Raw genomic sequence first — 21,101 nt, 5'->3', positions numbered from 1 at the left:
TAGTTTCTGTGATTTTCAATTGATGAATTGATCTTGTGTTAACAATATTATGATTACGTAACCAATAATTACAGTTGAACTTTGGTATCTTGAACACTGATATCTTCAATAACATGGATATGTAGAAGTGATTTGGAAGTCCTAACCACATGTTTCTTAAGTATTATACCCTTGATATCTCGTACCCTCAGATATCTCGAAGTTTTATCTCAGTGCCTTCGAGTTTGAGCTCATGAGGTTTGACTGTATATATAAATGGTCAAATTGATTGCCTTTTAATTTTGTGCATAACTTAATTTACACAAAAACATACAGACCTTTTTTCTTTGTCATCTCTTACACTTTGTAGTAAGTTTGATTGTAAAAAAGTCCAATTGTGCTTTATTGTGACCACACCTGTTACAAACTTGCATTCATTTACTCCTTGATCTAAAGTTCTTTGTTGCCACTCTGGTCACCTACTACTTTTGTAACAAGTTAAATAGGCTATATGCTCAAAGATGTAATCTATATATTTTTATTAACAATTTTTGTTAGAAGATGCCATGACACTGACCTTGACCTTTGAACCTTTTTGACTTCCAATGAAAAGGATTATTTCCTTGGTCACTTTATTACTCCTGCAGAAAGGACAAGGTATGGTAATGGCCGAATCTGGCCCCTTAATTTATGTAAAAATCAGAATACAGTTAAAATTGTGATAGTTTGTAGTTAAGAACTTAAAATGATGCTTGTTTTAAAACCAGCACTAATTTTGATTCAAAGCTTACATGGAGGCCACAAGAGAGTGCAGAAGTGAGACATTTTCCTAAATTTCCTCAATTTTGGCAGAATTTCGTCAAATTTGAGATACATTTCACTTTGGGAAACATAGAGCACAAGCTTGTCTATCAGATTTTTATACAGAAGAAGCATCTGATACTAGTGTATGAAATATATCAATTTGGTAGATAGACAAGCTTGTGCTCTATGTTTTCTGAACCAAAATGTGCTGTAAAATCGATGAAAATTTGCATAAAAGTGAGAAAATTCGGAAATTTACATATTTTCTGACCTTCCTATGACCTCAGTGTATCCCATAACTTAGAAACAATACTCTTTTTGTGGCAGAGATGACAACAGGTTTTTAATTGATAAACTGTTGTATCATTCTAAAAGACACCCCAAACCAGGGGCCAAAAAGGGGTCTTAGCCTATCTTGTCCTTTGAAAGTGAAACTATATAGTCCTAGTAGTCTATTGTTTCCACAATTTGTTTTTGGGGAGATTGACACACAGGCAAGAAATAATGGACTAGCCACCATATCCTCTACCCTTGATATTTTGTTGCAAGGGGATAATAACTTAAACTTATTTTGTCTAAATATTAACAGATTAATTTTAAAGACTTTGTGATATTGAGTATGGAGTCATTGCTCGCATATTTTTAGCTCTACTGTCAGAGACCAGGTCCCAAGACCATAAACTGAGAACAGACTTGCAGACACATGCCATGTCACCGGCAAAAATGGCGTCTCGGCGTTTGTTTACACTGTGTTACGGGATTGTTTGAATGGAAAATAAATATAATAAAATGACATACCTGTGTTCAGTATTTTGTCATTTCCCCCTTCACCCTGATTACTTTTCTCTTATGCCTTGGTAAAGATCTGTAGAGGCCCTGTATATATCCTACTGTCAAAGCTTTCCACTCCTGTGTTAATGCATGTGAAAGTTCAGCAGCGCTCAGAATGTATTCAGCACGACATTGCAATCATCTTTTAAGTTTCAACCACACATTTTCTATTATATTCAAATCGGGCGACTGTGCTGGCCAGCTTATAGAATTAATATTTTTCCTAGCCTTATAATTTTCAACATCTCTGGCTCTTTGTATAGGGGCATTATCATCTTGAAACAAGAAATTTCCATTAGGAAAGTGCTGTGCTATAACGAGCCATAAATTATTTTCTAAGATTTCAATATACTTGTGTCTGTTAATAGTACCGTCAACAGTTGTTACAGTTCCCACACGATGCCAGGTTATGCACCCCCAAATCATAACACTGACCTTTCATTGAGCTGGGGGGCACACGCACTTGGGAGACTCGGCATCATCCTTGCGATGCTAAATGAAAATCCTCTGATTCGCACCCAAAACAACTTGGCTTTTGCCAGAAAAAATGACTTTATCCCATTGACCATAAACATTCCACCTGACTTTACCCCAACACCAGTTCAGTCTCTTTTTCCTGTTCACTTCCCTCCCTCTCTCTTCTTTACAACACGTCTGTGATACCCATGTCGAATAAACACCTCTGAGCTGTTCGTTGAGACACTTGTCTGGGTCTTTGTTGACTAAATCTGCTGGTTAAATCACCCAAAGGGATTTTACGGTTTGTCCGAACCAGTCTCACTAAACACCTTTCATCCCTTAGATCAAGAATTCATGGTCCCCCGCTTCAAGGTTTGTTTTCCGTGCTACCCCTCCTTCTTATATCATACTATAACATCGGAAACTGTTCCACAACGAATGTTGAGTGTATCAGCAATATGCTGTAATGTTTATTCCTTATTCCGCATTCACACAATAATATTTTTTACATCAGGATTCAATTCTTTCCTTTTTTTCTGCCATTTTTAAAACTGTAAACAATCTATTAAAAATAGTGCAGACGATAGTCTAGCTTCCGGAAATTACGTAACATTTAAGGAATGTAGGGGAATTCCACAATACTAAAAATAGAACAGACATCAACGTCGTTTGAAGGTTAACAATGCTTTTATTCTACAGTATTTTTTTTTCATTCACAGCCATTTTGAATTTTTGACGGTGACTTATGGCATGTGTCTATAAGTCAAAATTTTAATATAATTTTCAACATCTTGAGTTTTATTTAACTAAAAAATTTGCTTAAAAATATTGCAATTTTGTTAAGCATTTCAATTTAAACAATTAAATGACGAAAATTTTGTTTTATTATCAAAATTATTTCACAAGTTATAATGGTTTGAAATTTTGACTTAAGTCTGTTCTCAGTTTATGGTCTTCGAGCCGGAAGAGCTGATGCAATAGTAAAGCTACTGTGTCCGTTGTCTGTCTGTTAGTTTGTCTAAAAACAATTTTTCAAAAATGCTACTCCTCACACAGTTTTGGTCCAGTTTCAATATAACATGGTAGACAAGTAGACTACACTTAAAGATACATGTACAAAATTCTGTTTATCAGTTTTTGATTTTGATGAATGATGTTGCCATGGTTACTAAATATTAAAAGAAGATAGCTGTGTTTTGGTTTTATTGCGCCTAAAGGATTTGTTCAGAAGACCAACCGAGCTCATGTCCCAGAAAACTTTTTAACCTTGTTATTTTATTATTTCTTAATTAAACTTGACAACTGTAGGAGGAGAAAAAACACACTAAACTACGGAAGGATCATATCATTATTTTATTTATTGCTTTTGCCAAAGTTTCAAGTCCAAGTGCTAGTTTTCTCTACCTTTGTTAAGTATAAATCAGCTACAGTTCTGTCAGAGACTACTGTTTTTTTTTTTGGGGGGGGGGGGGGGGGTTAAAAAGAGAAGAATTTATTTCTTCACTATTTGAGTTTGGATCCCAGCAATGGTGGGCAGGCAGATGTCACATAAGCATTATGCATTAATCAATAAATAGACAGCTTTGCAAAACAAAAAATCAAAAAAAAACAACAAATAAAACCCATAATAGAAGTACGAACGTGTAAACTTGGTCAAACTGCCTTAAACATATATGTTTTTAGTTGTCATCACAGCACAACCTGTAATAAAAGTGATTGAGACACACTGGCTAATTTTTATAGCATCGGACAATTAACATGTTAACCTTCATGATAAAAAAATGGTCATATTCATACCACGAAAGCATTTTTTTTATAAGGCAGTGATTCATTTTGGTCCGGTCCTGCGTAAATTACGCACAAATTTTGCTCAGGACGCATTATTTCAATAAATGTGCATCCCAATGGATGCAATAAATTTATAGAATGACATGTATTATTTTAATTTTTTTTGGTATAATCTGATTCAAAACTTGACCGATTGCATCATAATCCACGTGCTAAGCGATATGCATGAACGATTTTAACAGGTATAAGGTTGCTAACAACAGGTCAGATTTCACAATTGCAGTTAACAAGCAATTATCAGAAAATATTTGAAAGTTAGATAGCATAGTTCGATTATCACTGATTATACTGTGGAACATTTCTGAAGCGAATACTATACCTTTGTATTTCAGCTGTAACCTGTATAATTTTTTTTTTTCGTTATTTCCTTACAAGATAAGAAGTATAAAATTTTTAATTACTTTTATTTCTATTTTCATTTCTTCTTAAACTTTCTTTACTTATTCTGCTTCTGTGCATTTTATGACTGATGCAATGTGTGAGATCGTATGTATGATCTTAATAAAAATAGAACCAAAGTGCACAGTTGACAATATATTATTTTTATGACACAAAATCATGTACTCTTACTTGGACAATAGTAAAATTATAAACCACTCACAGCTACAATAAAACTTTTGTGCAATACCCTTTTATATTTCACCATAATTCCTCTGTAATATTTAATATATACAACACTCTTGGATTTGGACGCACTGATTTTGGCATGGGACTTGTCAGTAAGAGGGGTCCTTTGGACCCATGATAACCATTTTCAAAATGAATCACTGTAAGACCATTTATCTTTGCAGCTACAAACAAAAAAGGATAAATATCATAATTGCATGCTGATTTTGAAAATTTTGTGAATGGCGAGACAATTATTTCATACATCAAAATTGATGATGTTGCAATATCTCAATCTTGACCATTGAGCTTAAAAGTTTTTGCCAATAGTATTACCCATGTTTTACTGCTAGTGTGATATCGATAAAGGATCATTAAATTCACTTACATGAAAGGCTTGTCATATATGCTTCTGATGATAAGCTGGGTCTACATGACATTTTCCACATGATTTAATAGGGTTAAAATTTTCTATGCTTGTTGATTGTCAGACCCTTTCAAAACATGTCCAATTTGGACACCATTTATTTTGTAGACTGAAAAGACATCATTCTGGTTTGTGCAACATTATAAACCAATGAATTTACTGAAAGGGAGTAAAAATTGAATGCATAATATCTCAATTAAACAAGTTTTACTGTACCTACATCTCAAATCTCATGCTAGCTGCTGATGAATTCAAAAATTTCTGGCCATGTGGTTTTGAAATGATATCCTGAGTAACTGGGTATAGGTCCGAGAGAAGTCTGAGTTAGACAGTATATTGCAGAGAGTATGGCATTGGTTGTTGTAAATGAAAAATCTAACAGAACTTGTACTTTTAGGAGTTTCAAACACTGATGTCGGTGGGAAACTTTTTGCATTAAAAGATAACAAAATTGAAAGTTGTACCAATATTTAACAGAAACCTTAGAACAATTCTAATATTTATTGTGAATTGTCATTGAAAATAAAGTTGTAGGTTGCCAAAATTTGCAATTTTACAGTTATAAGAACTAGCATTTACTCAATATATCTACATTGTTAAAGTGATGTTTACATTGAATTTTCTCAGAGCTTCTCTCAATTTGTTTTGTATCTTTCGAAAGAAGTCCAGTCCCAATTTAAGTATGCAGTTAAAATTTTGTAAATTTCATGAGTGTGTAAATACAATTCTGTCTTTTTGTAGAGAACTACTGGAAATTCAACATGAGGACAAAAAATTATCCTTCAAATGCCATGGTTACGTGACCAACGCTAATTACTCAATGAAGAAATGTATATTTCTTCTTTTTATTAACCGTAAGTAAAAAATTTGAAATGTAGCATCATGTGTCTTCAAGCTGAAAATTATCCATTTGTTAACCACAACAGACAGGATCACTAAATTTATTGTGATCTACTAGAATTCATGAATTGTCTTAAAAATTAAGGCATTACCTCATGCACAGGGACGATATTTGGCGGAAATTAATTTTTGAACAAGTTAGCGTAGATTTGATTTAGTGCATTTCGTAGTGCTCTAATTTATGTGTATATGTGGAAGACATTTAGCGATGTACTTAAATGAGTGGAAGTAGCTTACTGCAAAAGGCACTAAAAAGAATACACAGCCAAATGTAATAAGTTTACAATAAAACTCGGTTATAACGAAGTCACTGGGACCTGTGAAATTACTTCCCTATATCCGTAATTTGTTATATCCATATAAGAAATTGGTTAAATGTATATAGCTGGGGATCCAAGAAAAATTTGCTATATCCGTTTGTAATAAACGAGTTTTGTGTACAGTACTTGTTACGTACATATGTATTTGAGTGACTTGTAAGTAATACTTGTTAAGGACTTACAGTCAGCCAGATCTCATGAAGGGTAAAATAATGCAGGGAATTTACTTTCTTTCAAGGCGCTGTATTTCTTGCATCTTAATGCTTAAGTAGTTTTTTTTTATTCAGACCGTTTGGTGGATTCTTCATCTCTACGTAAAGCCGTGGACACAATTTACCAAGCATATCTTCCTAAAAACATGCATCCTTTTGCCTACCTGAGGTAATTGTAGAATTATTGACAAAACATTGTTTCAAATTCAGGTATAGTTGAACTTTTTGACATATTTAAGTTCAAGATATCAGAGTACAGTTGAACTTTTGTATCTCAAAATTTGATATCTTTGATGACTTTGATAAATATGTCAATATAATGTTGAATTTTTCAAAGTTACAGTACTGAGCAGACACAACCTAACAGAAAGCGAACCCAGAGCGCACCCCGGGTTCGCTTTCTGGGTCCTCTTCGGGTTCACTTGGGGTTCGCTATAGCTGACCCCGAGCGAACCCGGAGCGCACCCCGAGCGCACCTAGAGCGAATCAGTGTGCGAAACTAACTCTTTTAAGCTGTAGACAATTGGTCTACAATAATTTCAAATTTTATAGGCCTGACAAATTTCCTATAGACCAAAAAAAAATATATATATATTCAGGGTTGTCCCTAAGGCCCGGGAGCCGGGGAACTTCCCCGCCTATAATGACATAATCCCCCAAGTTACTTTGGTATTCCTCCTCACTCCCCTGTTAGGAGAGGAACCCCAAATCCCCTTCTACTCTTTTAATGTCCCCTGCTATTTTAATTTTTAGGGACAACCCTGTATATTTATATTTTAATTGCATATTTTTCAATGGATTTTTCCTTTTTCGCTACACTTTATTATTTTATGCATTGACATTAGACACATGGACGTTTATAACCACAATTATTAAGTAATGATTCCAGGTTTTTTTTTGTACAATTTGAACATGTTGAATTTTTCAGATGCAGGGAACATTAAAATTTCTAAGAAGATTTCAATTCTTGTCAATGAAAACTTGTGTGAATAGGCAAAAAAAAAAATGTTTACTGCAACATGTTGAAGAAAAAAATGCTAGGCTCCAAGGATTTTTTCTTTGGCTATATTGGTTAAAAATTTTAAGCATATTTCTCAGAATGAAATTGATTTTTATGTACTAGTTAATCAACAGTCATGAAAATGAATATCACTGAATTTAATATACATTAACTATCTTTCTATCCTCTTTTGCAAAGGTGCATGCCTTTAGATTGTATAGTGAGCATTGATTTTTTTATGTTAAAATTTTAAATGTACTTTAATTATATATTTTTTATGTGATATAAATCAAACCAATACCATTCTTTCGTTTACTGAGTCAGGAGATAATTTAATGGGAAATTTAGACGTATTTACCATAAACAGAGGAAGTGAGGAAATTTGGATTACAAAAAATGACGATCATTTTTAGGAATAAATAAATCATGTACGTAGTAATTTAGTACTGCAAAATGGATTAGATGAAGGAGATTTTTGAACAATAGAGCATTTAAGCTTAAGTTTTCAGTGGCTTGGAATCATTGAAGTAATAATTTTGGGAAATTCATGGTGATTTTTCCTCAGAGACCTTACATGAAAAGTTGTATCGAGAAAAACGGCCGCGTTTACTCTATAGACAAATCAGTTTTGAGATATTCACCTTGCAATAGACCGGACGCATTTTCTATAGATTTTGTCTATCGGTCTACCGTTAATTTTGCACACTGGCGAATGCCGAAAGTGAACCCCAAATTCAATAGTGAACCCAGAAAGCGATCGTGCGTTCGGTGTTGCGTAACAGAACTGTCAATTAGGATTAGGGATAAGACGTGTTAACCAATCAGCGCGTCGACCAATCGGCATGCCAGTTTGTTATTCGATGTAAGTAAAACATTACCCAAGGCGAACCCAGAGCGCACCCAAAATTTCTGAAAGCGGACCCCGAGCGAACCCAGAAAGCGAACCCGGGGTGCGCTTGGGGTTTGCGCTGGTGTTAGGTTGTGTCTGTAGCTGGTATTCTTAACCACTTTTCTTTGATTTATTTGATGTATATATTTTGAATCCTCAAAAATCTCAAAATGTTTTAACATAGTGTAATGATTCCGGAATTTTAAGGTATGACCATGCAGAGTTCTCAATTAGTCACTGTTGACATCACGTGACTTTAATTGTGTATATGTAGGGAGACTCCGCAGTTGTCTACGGTTATTCTTCGGATGCAGCCAAGGAGAGAAGACGAATGAAAGTATACTGGATAAAATATTTTCAGTTATTAATTCCTCTCCTGTTTTCACAGTTTGAGAGTGAATTTGGAAGGCCATTTGAGGTTTGGCAAACCAGATATAAGGCCTGCCACGAAGAGGTTGTCCTCCAGTAAAGAGGCTAGCCATAAAGTTAGTTAGTTTGTCTGCATTGGCTGACCAGTCCGTCGTCCAGGCTGCTATACTCATTGTTCGTCGTGAATAAGGCATCCTACAGTGAGTGTAGTGGTTGAAGGGCTATCACATATATTGTCCGTCCTGAATAAGGCATCCTACAGTATATGTGGTAGTCCGAGGGAGACTGGGCTTTTGTTTTAGTATTAGGTTAGGACTACCAAATAATTTATTGTTGCTTGCCTCCGATTGTTATAATGATTTAAAAATACCATTTGATTATTGTTTACCTAGATAAGGTTAGGACATATTTGTATATTTCGGCAGTCCACTTAAATCATACTAGTCAGTTTTTAATCTGTTAATGTTGAACACCCAAAACCCTGGAATTGACCAGGTACGATCCCTGTAATTTTATGTAAATACGTTACAATAGCAAGGTTTGACTGTATATTGTAAAACTCAGGCCTAAAAACTTGTTACATCTGCATTGGTCTGCATTCATTATCCCCAATTTATAATTAAAAAGAGATAATCACTATTAGTGCTTTAATTATCTTCAAACATTGTAGACAATAGAAATATCTCTTATTCATTAGAATTAGAGGACTTTATATACAATCAATCCTTGTAATCTTGAACTCGACAGAGAAAAAAATTTCATGATATCTGAGGACTCAAGAATCTCAGGTAAACGTACAGCAGGACCATAGTGAATCAGTTAATTATGTTGTGGCCCATGGACCTTGTGTTTAGTTTCAGTATACCATTGTGTATAACTTGGAAAATTTTCGGTACAATTCTCATTACCTCTTCAATGATAAATTTGATGTACTATTTTCAGTTTTTTCACAACACGAAATGAAAATCAAATTTCGGTAAAACTTAGTTGTAACGACCTTCCAAAGATGACGGAATTGTTCACATTTATAATATTCGTGGTCCAACATGTTTAATTTAGCAGTAATCATATTTTGTGCATTTCAGACTGTTTATTGTCTATGAATTCAAGTACAGGATAATGTAATGATTTTAAAACAAACTACAGCTAAACTTCGAAATCTCGAACACGGATATCTCGAATACCCCCGATATGTCGAAGTAAGGCCGCGGTCCCGACGATATTTGCTTTATAAATGATTAAAATAAACCCCTCTATGTCGAACACGGTAATGTCGAATACCCCGGTTATCTCGAAGTAAAATTGTGTACCCATTCATTAAAATCATATGCGTTATCTCGAAGTCAGGATAACTTTCCGCTCTGATGATCAAGTCCGTTAGGTAAACTGAATGCTCTATTGATAACACCCACTTGTCAGTCACGCTCGGGTTACCTGTGTTCCTGTGATCAACAGATAATAGCGCGATAATTATGCGAAGTGTATGTATGGCTTACCTTGATTTTAATCATGCAAGCCAAAGGTTGTGTGTATTAGTCTAATGCATACGCATGGATGACACGTTAATTGTTTTGTGACTTGGGTACGTTTATCTTGATAATCGCTATTTAATGCTATGTGAAATATGCGCGCTTACATAGTTTATGCATATGAAAGTGAAAATTATAAACATCGAAGTGAAACAAAATTCTGTAATTTATGCAGTTAGAATTTATTTTTCCTATATGAGCGTGCAAAATTTACAATCGTCCGTACAAACTATCATGTGAACGTGTGTCGCACTGAAAACTTGTGCTATATAGTGCCCTGTGATTCAGTGTTGTTCTCTTTAGACAAAAGTGTGTGATTCTTATTTTGCATTTGATTTTATTCTGGTAAAATAATTTTATTTTAACCGATTATACATGTATGATCATGTTTTTCCAATAAAAGAAATGTAAATTTCGTTTTCGTTATTCTGACAGCGACCGGTTTTAAATTTACTATGCATAGACGATATCCGGTTATGTATACATGGGAAACGATGCTAGTGGTTGACTTGCCGTGTTGGTAGAAGGATTATACTTCTGTGCATATTATACAAAGGTTTTATTTTGCGAATTATAAAGAGGATGCAAAAATCTTTTTATTGCTAAATACTTGTACATGTATACTAAAGAAATCGTATACAGAATTTCAAACAAGAAGGAATTTTGACATGTTTTTACAGTTAAGTATATGTTCACTGCTCTAAGTTTATTTGAAGTTCATTTGAATTATAACCCTCGATATGTCGAACCCCCGGATATCTCGAAGTTCATCAACAGTCCCGTCAACTTCGAGATAACGAAGTTTGACTGTAGATACAAGTGTGAATGAAGCTTGGCTCCAAATGTGCCTGTTTGTAATACATTTTAGAATTAAATACTGAAAAAATGCTGAAAGCATGCAGCCCCTCTTTACTTTAAGGAAAAGACTTCACCATAGAAAAGATGTTAAGCGTCGTAGAAAAAAGTCAATTTACAGTAAAACTGTTGGTTAACCATGCCTATCGAAGAAAGGATAGTTTTAAGAAGAAATCAAATTTTTTTTTACTAATTTGTACTTTTATCTCGAAAAAAAAAAAATTGAAAATTTAAATATTGTAGATTGGCAAATAATCATGATGGTTTAAATTTCACTATGTTCCCGATTCATCATTTTTCTGTGAAATTAAACCCATAGTGAATGCTATCATAAGTTTTTAAAAAAATTTAAATGCCTATACAAAATTTAAATCAATTTCTTGCAGTGTGAAATTAAAACCATCGCGATTGGTAATTTTTGAGAAATGGTGAAATTTTAACACCATGGAATTATACGACTTACAGTATTCATGTATAATGGTTTTTGGCAGGGTAACTTTATAATGATTTGATCATTTTTCCAAATCCTAAATTTAAATGTTTTCAATTCAAACTGATAAAGATTCTTTCTTGAGTTCAGTATTTCAGCCTCAGGATATACAAAGTAGAGACGAATGCTATGATTCTTAGGGACCTGTTTCAGTCAGTAGACAATGGCAGATACAAGGTCGAGACTCCTGGGACCCTGGCCATGAAAACACATAATTGAAAAATCAAATTACCCATTGTATTACTAAGTAGGACTAAGTTTCTAGTCAACAGACCATTAATTATAACTAGCCCACATCATTAGGAAAACCCTGGGGAACAATCTGGAGAAAATTGTTTGAATGTTTATCATTGTTCAGGTGATGGGGATAGAAAATCTGAATAAAATAAACAATAGATTTATTATTAAGCAAATGATGCATTTATGCAAAACAGAGGTAAAAATATTTTTGTTTTTCATTGGTCATCAGGTTTGTTTTTTAAACAGTTCAGTTGTCAAATTTAAAATAGGTCAGTTATGTTGTTTTGTTAAAGTAACATTGTCAAAGGTGAAATATGTAGGTGCTTCTTAATCATCCTTTTTTTTTGTTGCATTATTGAGCAAGTCAGTATCCAGTTGTAAATATTCTTTTGTGTGTAGGTAATTTAGGTTATTTTGAAATTTTTATTGTAAACAGCTAATAATTGCAAACATAATTTATTAATGCATTTTTCTACATTTTTAAAACACAAAATAGATGTTTTCATTACTTGAAAGGGGTTGATTCAAACAAAACTGGCAATAAAAATAAGATTTCTTTGTCAAAGCTTATATCATTATAATACCCTTTTCATTTTTTGATACCAGTTAACCTATCTTTGCGGGTGTTAAAATATTTGCACCTATATTAAAGTTTAATAATTTCAATCAGAAATTTTTAGAATTTTGTCAGTAGAGAGACTTTTCAAAGAGAAAATGACATGAATCAGAGCAACCTTGAGAGATTAGCCACAAGTATTGTCCATTCTAACACATTAGGTCAGAAAGATGCTTAAGTTTCATGAAAGCAAATGCAGATGACTGTAGACAGAGACTCGTGCTTGGTGCACTAGTACTAACTGTACTATGGACAGTCCTTTTACAAAATTCAATATTGATAATAGGGATTGCTCTGAAAAGGAATTTCTAAAAGCTGTGAAAGTTGCATGCTGTATCTGTATACGTCCTAGCACCCAGTACTGGTTTTTATATGATGGGAGAGAGCGCTGTCCATCTTATTGACAATCTTGTCAAGGGTGGTCTTGAAGGCCTGGACAGATTTTGCCCTCACTGTATCTTTGTCCAGGTGGTTCCACTTGATCACAGTGTCTATAAAGAATGAGTGCTGGTATTGCTTTGTTTTGGTTGGTGTCACTTCAAAGCTTCTGGTGTTGTTTTTAACATTTTTTCATACTATATTGTCCGAAACACAGATTCCACAGCTTGCAATAAGTAATTAACACTAGTATATGCTGTGGTATATTTGAAATTTTTTGAAATTTGAAATTCAGTAATAAAGATGATCCCTTAATATCAATATTTTTGGTCAATATTTTGTTCTTTTTTTTTTTTTTAAAACTAGATGAAATCCCGCGCAAGCGCGGGTAATTAAAATACCACTACCAACAGAAAATATATTATAGTTTATACTGACAGCCTACAGGCTTATAGCAGGAAGAAATACTTTGTTCAAAATCCCGCATGTGCGTCTGCAACCCCCCACCCCACCCCCTTTTGTAAAAACTTGAAAAAATGACACTTCATTAATTGATGTTTATTGTGAAATCTGTTATACTATGTTATGGATATTGTACTTCAGATGCTTTTATTTCATTTCCGTCAAGGATAAAAGCAGCGAATATGTACATTTTACTGATAATTTTTTTTGGGGGGGGGGTGTTTAAAAATTCACAGGTGCTTGGGTCTTGGTTTAAAATACGTATGTACCTTATTGATATGTAAAAAATGTACGTTACCTTTTTTACATGTCAATAAGGTACATACATATATATAAACCAAGACGCAAGTACCAGTGTAAAAATTAGCTTTTAACGCCCTATGTATAGGCCGAGTATTTGATACAAAAGACTGTATTCAGAAAAAAAAAAACTGAAATGTATTGATTAAAGCACAAAATTTTACAGCTTTAATTGTATATGAGCAATATTTTATTCATTAATTTTCTCTTTTCATGTAAGCAATTTTATTACGAAGTAGAAATTGTAATTCGGGTTCGTTGCCACGATGCTCTCAGTAAGGAAAACATACACATTATACCGATAAATTTATTAGGAAAACCTACTACACATATGTAATAGTCTTTCGATATATAAATATATTCACAACTTAAAGTGTTATCAATGATTTACCATTATTTCAATGACCATTCACACAAAAGCTTTTTTTTTTATGTTCCTGCAGCTATAATCGTCTCGTTTTTATTTTTAACATCGGGCTCGATGCTATATGATGTTCTAGAAGCTTCCGTCAATATTAAGATCGGTGAATGACAAAAATTATTTGCACATTTCCCTTTCTAATCGGTTATCAAAACTTATTTCTTTTATGTCATTTAAATCAAGTTTTGGTTAAATAATTCAGTGATGACGTTTTATGAAATAAATAAACGATTGTTGTCAGTTTCATTGAAAATTGCCAGAAACTTAGATCCGCCAACCGGAAACGCCATCGTACTCACGTTTTTGCTATTTCATGGCTGTTTATAGAAAATAAAAGTAGACTTTTGATTTAATGTACGATACTTACAATGCGAGTGAAATCTAAATATAGTTTACGGACATCATATTGCATCTAGTGTTTTCTTAGAGGAGTAAGTAAAAACTCTGGTGCATCCGTTTCGGAGTTTATTTGCAAAATTTATTAATTTATAAGTATAGATTTTTGGTAGAGGTTTTTTTTTCTTGAGGAGCAATGTTCAGTACATTAAAACACTCTTATAATGAAGTGCCAGGGATGGATGATTTTGCTTCAGAATTTTATTCTAAGGGCAAAAATTGGTCAGTACAGAATATAGTCCCTTGAGAATGTTGTATTAATTTCAAGTTTTTTATTTCAGTTTAGAAATTGCTCCTCAAAATGTTGATGTCAATGTACACCCTACGAAACATGAGGTTCATTTTCTTCATGAGGATGCGATTATTGCCAGTATTCAGTCAGCTATTGAGACCAAACTTCTGGGAGCAAACACAAGCAGAACTTACTATACACAGGTGAAGATTTATCATAGTCAAGTCATACAGGTATAGGATGAAGAATCAGAGTTCTATAGAAATACTGTAAATTGGTCCAGAGCTACTGTTCCCAGGTCTAGATTTACTGTACACAGGTTTAGATTTTTATTGAAAACAATCCAAGATTTATTGTAGTTTTAGGTTTACTGAATACAGATCTGGATTTACTGTACACAGGTCTAGATTTACTAAACACACATCTAGATTTATTGTACACAGGTCTAGATTTACTAAACACACATCTAGATTTATTGTACACAGGTCTAGATTTACTAAACACACATCTAGATTTATTGTACACAGGTCTAGATTTACTATACACACATCTAGATTTAATAAATACAGGTCTAGATTTACTGTACACAGGTTTAGATTTTTATACGCCCGTCTTTAGACGGGACGTATTATGTTATGGCGTTCATGTCCGTCCGTCTGTCCGTCTGTCTGTCTGTAAGCTTTTCTCGTGTCCGGCTCATAACTTTAATACTATTAGGCCTAGGATTATCAAACTTTGTCAGCTGATACTTCTTGGGTAGACGGTGTGTCGCGCACAAAAAGTAGGTCGTTCTGACCTTTAATTAAGATGCTATGGCCAAATATGGAAAAATCCTGTCCGGCTCATAACTAGAAAACTATTAGACTTAGAATCATCAAACTTGGCCAGTTTATGCATCTTAGGAGGAAGGTGTGTCGCGACCTATTTCAAGGTCACTGTGACCTTTAATTTAAGTGAAATTTTAAAAAAAACCTGTCTTTTTACTATTATATTACACAATCCCAAAAAATGTAAAAGTGTTGCAGTATCCTTATTAAAAAATGTTAAAATCAAGAAAATACTTATTTTTTTCATTATATACTTTACAGCAATCTATAAGAAACATAATGTTACAAGAGAAATTCCACCTCTCCCATGGGTGTAATTATCAAGCACTGGTCAAGGAGAATTTTGATAACAGAAAATTGCATGTCAAATTAGAGAGAAATTAATGAGTTTAGTGTGAGGAGCTAACTGGTAGAGCATTGCCGATCAAGCAGGTGTTATCTATAAGGTATCACACCTGTAATTGTTTTCACTATGTAATTCTATATAGAATAAAAAATCATTAGAAATCAGGTATTCGTATTCATGAAAAAATTTTTCGCAGGAAGTGTTAAACGTTACCAGTCACATCAGCTGACACCAAAAAATAAGGTACCTACACGGCATTTTCTGATTTTTTCCATCCGCAAACAGGAATACCCTCAAAACCACGTGTATTCAATGTGTTTATAAACATCCTGTGTGCACCCCAGGAAGTGGCCTCCTATGCCCCGAAAGAAATAGTTCCTGTCAAAAACCTTTAATATTTTACAAAGTACATAAAATATCTTAAGCACAGATACCAAAAATGTAAAAAGAGAATAAGGGAAATTAAAAAAATTTCTCACAATAAAAAAATATTTCTTTATTATGTATGGAACTACAATTGACTAAGTTCATTTTGATTGGTCAATTACCGGTGTGATACCTATATCTCTTGGGAATTGGGCAGAGGAATCAGCCATGTTGGATTACATAGTTTTTGTGGGCTAGCCTAACTTTTAAAATGAATTTGGTGAAAAGTAATTAAAACTAATTTGATATTGTATTAAATGTATTATAAACTAATTTGATATCTTATATTAAACTAATTAATTAAAACTAATTATACTCGGAAGGGGGGGGGGGGTGATATTGGAATTAGCATGCCGGTTCTCCATATGAATTGCAGCTTAAAACCAGTCTGACATTGAGTCTAAAAAAAAAAAATTAAGTATTTCAAAAAAAAAGTTTTAATTATGGTAGATAGTCCCTACAAATCTAAGAGTCAAGCAGAAACCTTATTAAAAATGTTGCATCAAGATTACATTTTTTTCTTTTTATAAATCTTTGTAACAAATTGGAAAAAAAATCTTTGTTTTCAAATTTAATTTCAGTGTGACATAAATATGCATTTTAATTGCACTACAAAGCAGATAGCGCAGATTCATTCATCCTTTGGGAGTAATGAGTGGACATGCATCCAGTTAAAGATTAATTAATGAGTTCAGTGTAGGAAGGCTAGCTGTCTCAATCATTTCTGTTAGAGCATATCTGATCAAGCAGTTCTTATCTGTATCCTTTGGGAATTAAACAGAAGAACTGCTGGTCAGTTTATAGCATATTTCATTTGATGGCCAGTCTTTTATTTTAAATTTAATTTGGATGGTATAGATTAAGTTGTTAAGAGTAAATTCATATTGAATAATATGATATTTTTATTTAATTTTTTGAAAATATCAACTAACAAATTTCAGAGCATCATGTCTCACAAATATGAAAAGGGGGGGGGGGGGGGGGGGCTGCAGATGGGCATTTGTCAAGCTCTAACACAACCAGTTGAGGATCTATAATGTAATATTTGTTATAATTCATGCCTACACCACAGGAAATGTATAAAGAAATATTATAAGGAATGGAAAAATCATGGAAATCCGTGTATCAAGGTTGACTTGATTTTCTTGCACTCTAAAATGTTTGTGATAATTGAACAATATTTGACGGGTGTATCATGCTGTGGCGGGGCACTTTATTATTGAAAACAATCCAAGATTTATTGCACACAGGTCTAGATTTATTGTAGTTTTAGGTTTACTGAATACAGATCTGGATTTACTGTACACAGGTCTAGATTTACTAAACACACATCTAGATTTATTGTACACAGGTCTAGATTTACTAAACACACATCTAGATTTATTGTACACAGGTCTAGAGTTATTGTACACAGGTCTAGATTTACTAAACACACATCTAGATTTATTGTACAAAGATATAGTGTGTACAGGACTAGATGTACTTCAAACAGGTCTAGATTTGTTTCAAACAGGTCTAGATTTATTGTAAACAGGTCTAGTTTTACTGTACACAGATCTAAATTGTACACAAGTCTAGATATACTGTATACAGGTCTACATTTACTGTACACATGCAGGTTAAGATTCGTGTACCCAGGTTTATACAAGTCTTGGTTTATAGATTCCTGTTGAATTACTAGTACAAAGTTTATCATTCACAGTATAGATTTATCATTTACAGGCAGAGATATCTATGGAATTACCTGTACATGGTTTATCTTTCACAGTCTAGATGTATTATTTACTGTGGAATATATGTGTACAAAGTTTTTCATTCACAGTCTAGATTTTTCAGTTGCAGGCAGAGATTAATGGTTTTATTCAAAATGATTCACACATGTGCATTCACTTTACATAGAAATGGTTGAGCTGTTATGGGTCCAAATTCTATGTATGAATCTAGATTTACAAATATATGTCTGTAACTATTTTTTTGTGGCACAAGTCACAAAATACTTAATAATTTACTTAACATTTCAAAATTTGCTTAAAATATTGCTATTTCTTAAAATATGCTTACACTAGTACTACTCTAAAAAAAAAAAAAAATTAGCTGCTTTCAAATTTAGTAGTGGAAGGATTTAAATCACTAATAAATTTTTTTTTTTCTTTTGTAGGCCCTGCTACCAGGAGCACCTGTGTCCCTAGACAGTAAAGAGGAGGATCCAAATTCTTCTAAATCTACCAGTGGTGGTAAGAATACAGTTGAACTTTGGTATCTCAAACATGGATATCTCAAATACTATGGATATTTCAAAGTGGTTTTTAAGTCCCAACTGCTTATTCCTTAAGTATTTCACCCTGGATATCTGTAATCCTCGGTTATCTCGAAGTATTTTCTGTTTCTTTGGGTTCGAGATAATGAGGTTTGACTGTATTTAGACTAGTTAAATCTATTTGGCAGATTTATATGGACTCAAAAAATTAATCTAATTAAAATTAATCTAATTGTTATAATACATTAAACCAACTACTATTTGTGACAACTTTTATACCTCGAAGTTTTTTCCCTATCCCATTGTGATTGAGATAATGAAGTTTGACTGTATATACACAATAAAATGAATAGTTGGCGACAAGAATTATTCACACGTAAAGCAAGGTTGTGAAATTCACGGATATATTTTGCACCCAAATAAAAGTTGGTTTACAGGATATTAAGTTAATAAAAGTATTTTTTCTCTTCATCATTTTTTGCTGATGAAAGGAATTTCATTAATAGCTTTAGAAGTATAGTATAAACCAATAATAGTATTATCTGAGATATTTACACAGGATATTTGATCTGTTCACTGCCATTCTGGTAAAATGTTTCAAAATTGTCACAGCAAATAAGATAATGTTAAGTATGTACTTTCAATAAAAATATCCTAATACGTTTGTTTTCCATTAGTGAACTCTTCAAAATTAGAGGCGCGTTTGGTCGTCTGACTGGGTATGGTGTGGATTATACAAAACATGCCAACCTCAATCCAATTTTAAATGTTAAATGTATTTATCATTCCAATTAAAGAATATACGAACTAAAAGACATATGTAAGAGAGCAAGAACCCTAAATTTATCATCCATTAATAAAAAATACGACGTTTCCGAGGCATGTGTATTGTATTTAAATGTACCATACGACAAATAGATACATACGATCAACAATAGATGTAAATTGATATCGTTGTCATTTCTACTCTTAATGTATATAAAGTCCACAACAATAAAATATTTCATCTGCATTTTCTTAGGAATTGTTCATCGACTTTCAACATTTGTTTACATGTTTATGTTACATTTGTCCCAAAAATCCCGCGAGATTTGTACATTTCCTGACTTTTTCACAAAAGAGCGCACTAAGAAGTATAACTCTTCAATAGTGGAAATACAACGTATTTGCCAAAAAGTGCAACAATTACAAGTCAATACAGTAAAACTCGCGGTATAAAGAACTTGCATGGTTAAAGGGGAAGCCTCAGTTATAAGGAATTTTTAATGAGTCTATTTAGCACTTTGGAGTGAAAGTTGCGGGTCTCTTGGAGACCTTAAAAACAGAGGCCCCATGTCATGGTAGGCATTGGCACAATAAAGATTCCTCACTGCTCAATGGCTCTGAGTGTCGAGTAAAGATCTAAATTTGAAACCCTTCACCGGAATATGGTGATGTCTCTATATGAGTGAAAAATTCGGGATGTTAAACAACGCACAATCAATCAATCTTATATGGATATAAAGAATCTCAGTCATAAGTAAGTAAAATTCAAAGTCCCAGTGACTTCATTATATCCGAGTTTTACTGTAATACAAATTGACATTACAATGACATTGCTCATAGGAGATTTGATATCGTATAAGCAGAACTGTGGAGCATTGTGGGATTGTCCAAAAAGAAGTACTCATGTCCCTGAGATATTGAAGTTGAATTTCATATTCTTATTATGGTCAGGACAGACAACTCCCTGAGATTTATTTCAAGTACTAAATAAAGTCGGGATACAGAGGTTCAACTATAGCTGGCTTTTACTGTTTTGTCTTAGTTATAAAATTTCCACTTATATTTATTTTACAAAACATTGTACTGTACAATGCTTTAAGTAAACTCTTGAGATCAAAGTTGCTTCCATTCATACTTGTTCTAGATTTTGATATATTAGTAGTAACTGACCTATTTTCATCCCCTCTACTTGTAAAATGCTCATCCTATGAATGGTATTTTGCAATGGCTTTATTAATTGGTCTCTGATACTTATCTTAAAAAACAGCAGAAAAAGTGTCTATGGGTCTTACTAGATTGAATATGATAGAGCATTGAAATAGCTGCTGGGAATTACAGCTGAGTAGATAACCTATCTTTTGTGCAGCAACTGAGCAATTTTAAAACTGCAGATGTAGTAAGGACATTTATTAGGCTTCTTTTGGTCAGAATCCCAATGTTAATGTCATTTAAATGGAAGTATGCATCTCTTTCCATATATGAAAAATTATTTTAGGGAATATAAGCTGATTATATCATGTCCTGAGGGAGTCAAAAAGTTGATTTTATTGGCTTGAGAGTTGATTCATTTAAAAGTTTTGTAATTGCTTTCAAAGCTGAATCTGTATGCTAATTGAGAATTTGTGTCAAACAAAAACAATGCTTTGACAGTCATAGAGTTTGGAAAGGAAGACCTCGGTGATATTTAATTCCATACATAAATCCAATTTATTTGTAGCTTAGAAAGCATACAAGATTCCGTATGGCAAATGTATGAACTTCCAATCAGTCTGTAAGTCCAGAATAAGTAATGTTTTAGCAAAACTGATGTATTTTGGAATAATTTTTCCATAATCCAAATGCAGTGATCTAAAATGTTGCACTTCAGGGCTCACAAGTTTTCAGTGAGTTTTGTCATTACAAATTGTGCATTTGTGT

General features: G+C 33.3%; 1 protein-coding gene across 3 annotated transcripts in view; it reads left to right on the top strand.

Annotated features, from left to right (window-relative positions):
• The window catches only part of LOC133194100 (DNA mismatch repair protein Mlh1-like), an 80,987-nt gene that overhangs the window by 52,107 nt on the left and 7,779 nt on the right, over positions 1 to 21,101 (top strand). For 2 of the 3 annotated variants that reach the window (XM_061330068.1, XM_061330070.1), the window contains 4 exons: positions 5,696 to 5,808; positions 6,462 to 6,555; positions 14,613 to 14,766; positions 18,321 to 18,396. In XM_061330068.1, coding sequence (XP_061186052.1) covers positions 5,696 to 5,808; positions 6,462 to 6,555; positions 14,613 to 14,766; positions 18,321 to 18,396 — 437 coding nt within the window. The remainder of the gene's footprint in view (positions 1 to 5,695; positions 5,809 to 6,461; positions 6,556 to 14,612; positions 14,767 to 18,320; positions 18,397 to 21,101) is intronic. The other variant, XM_061330069.1, reaches the window with a different exon arrangement.

This window comes from Saccostrea echinata, unplaced genomic scaffold, assembly GCF_033153115.1.
Source record: "Saccostrea echinata isolate AGI-Se365-2 ecotype Australia unplaced genomic scaffold, CSIRO_AGI_Sech_v1 ptg000028l, whole genome shotgun sequence".
Lineage (NCBI taxonomy): Eukaryota > Metazoa > Mollusca > Bivalvia > Ostreida > Ostreidae > Saccostrea > Saccostrea echinata.
Note: the sequence above shows the minus strand (reverse complement) of the source record. Positions and strands in the feature narration are given on the sequence as shown.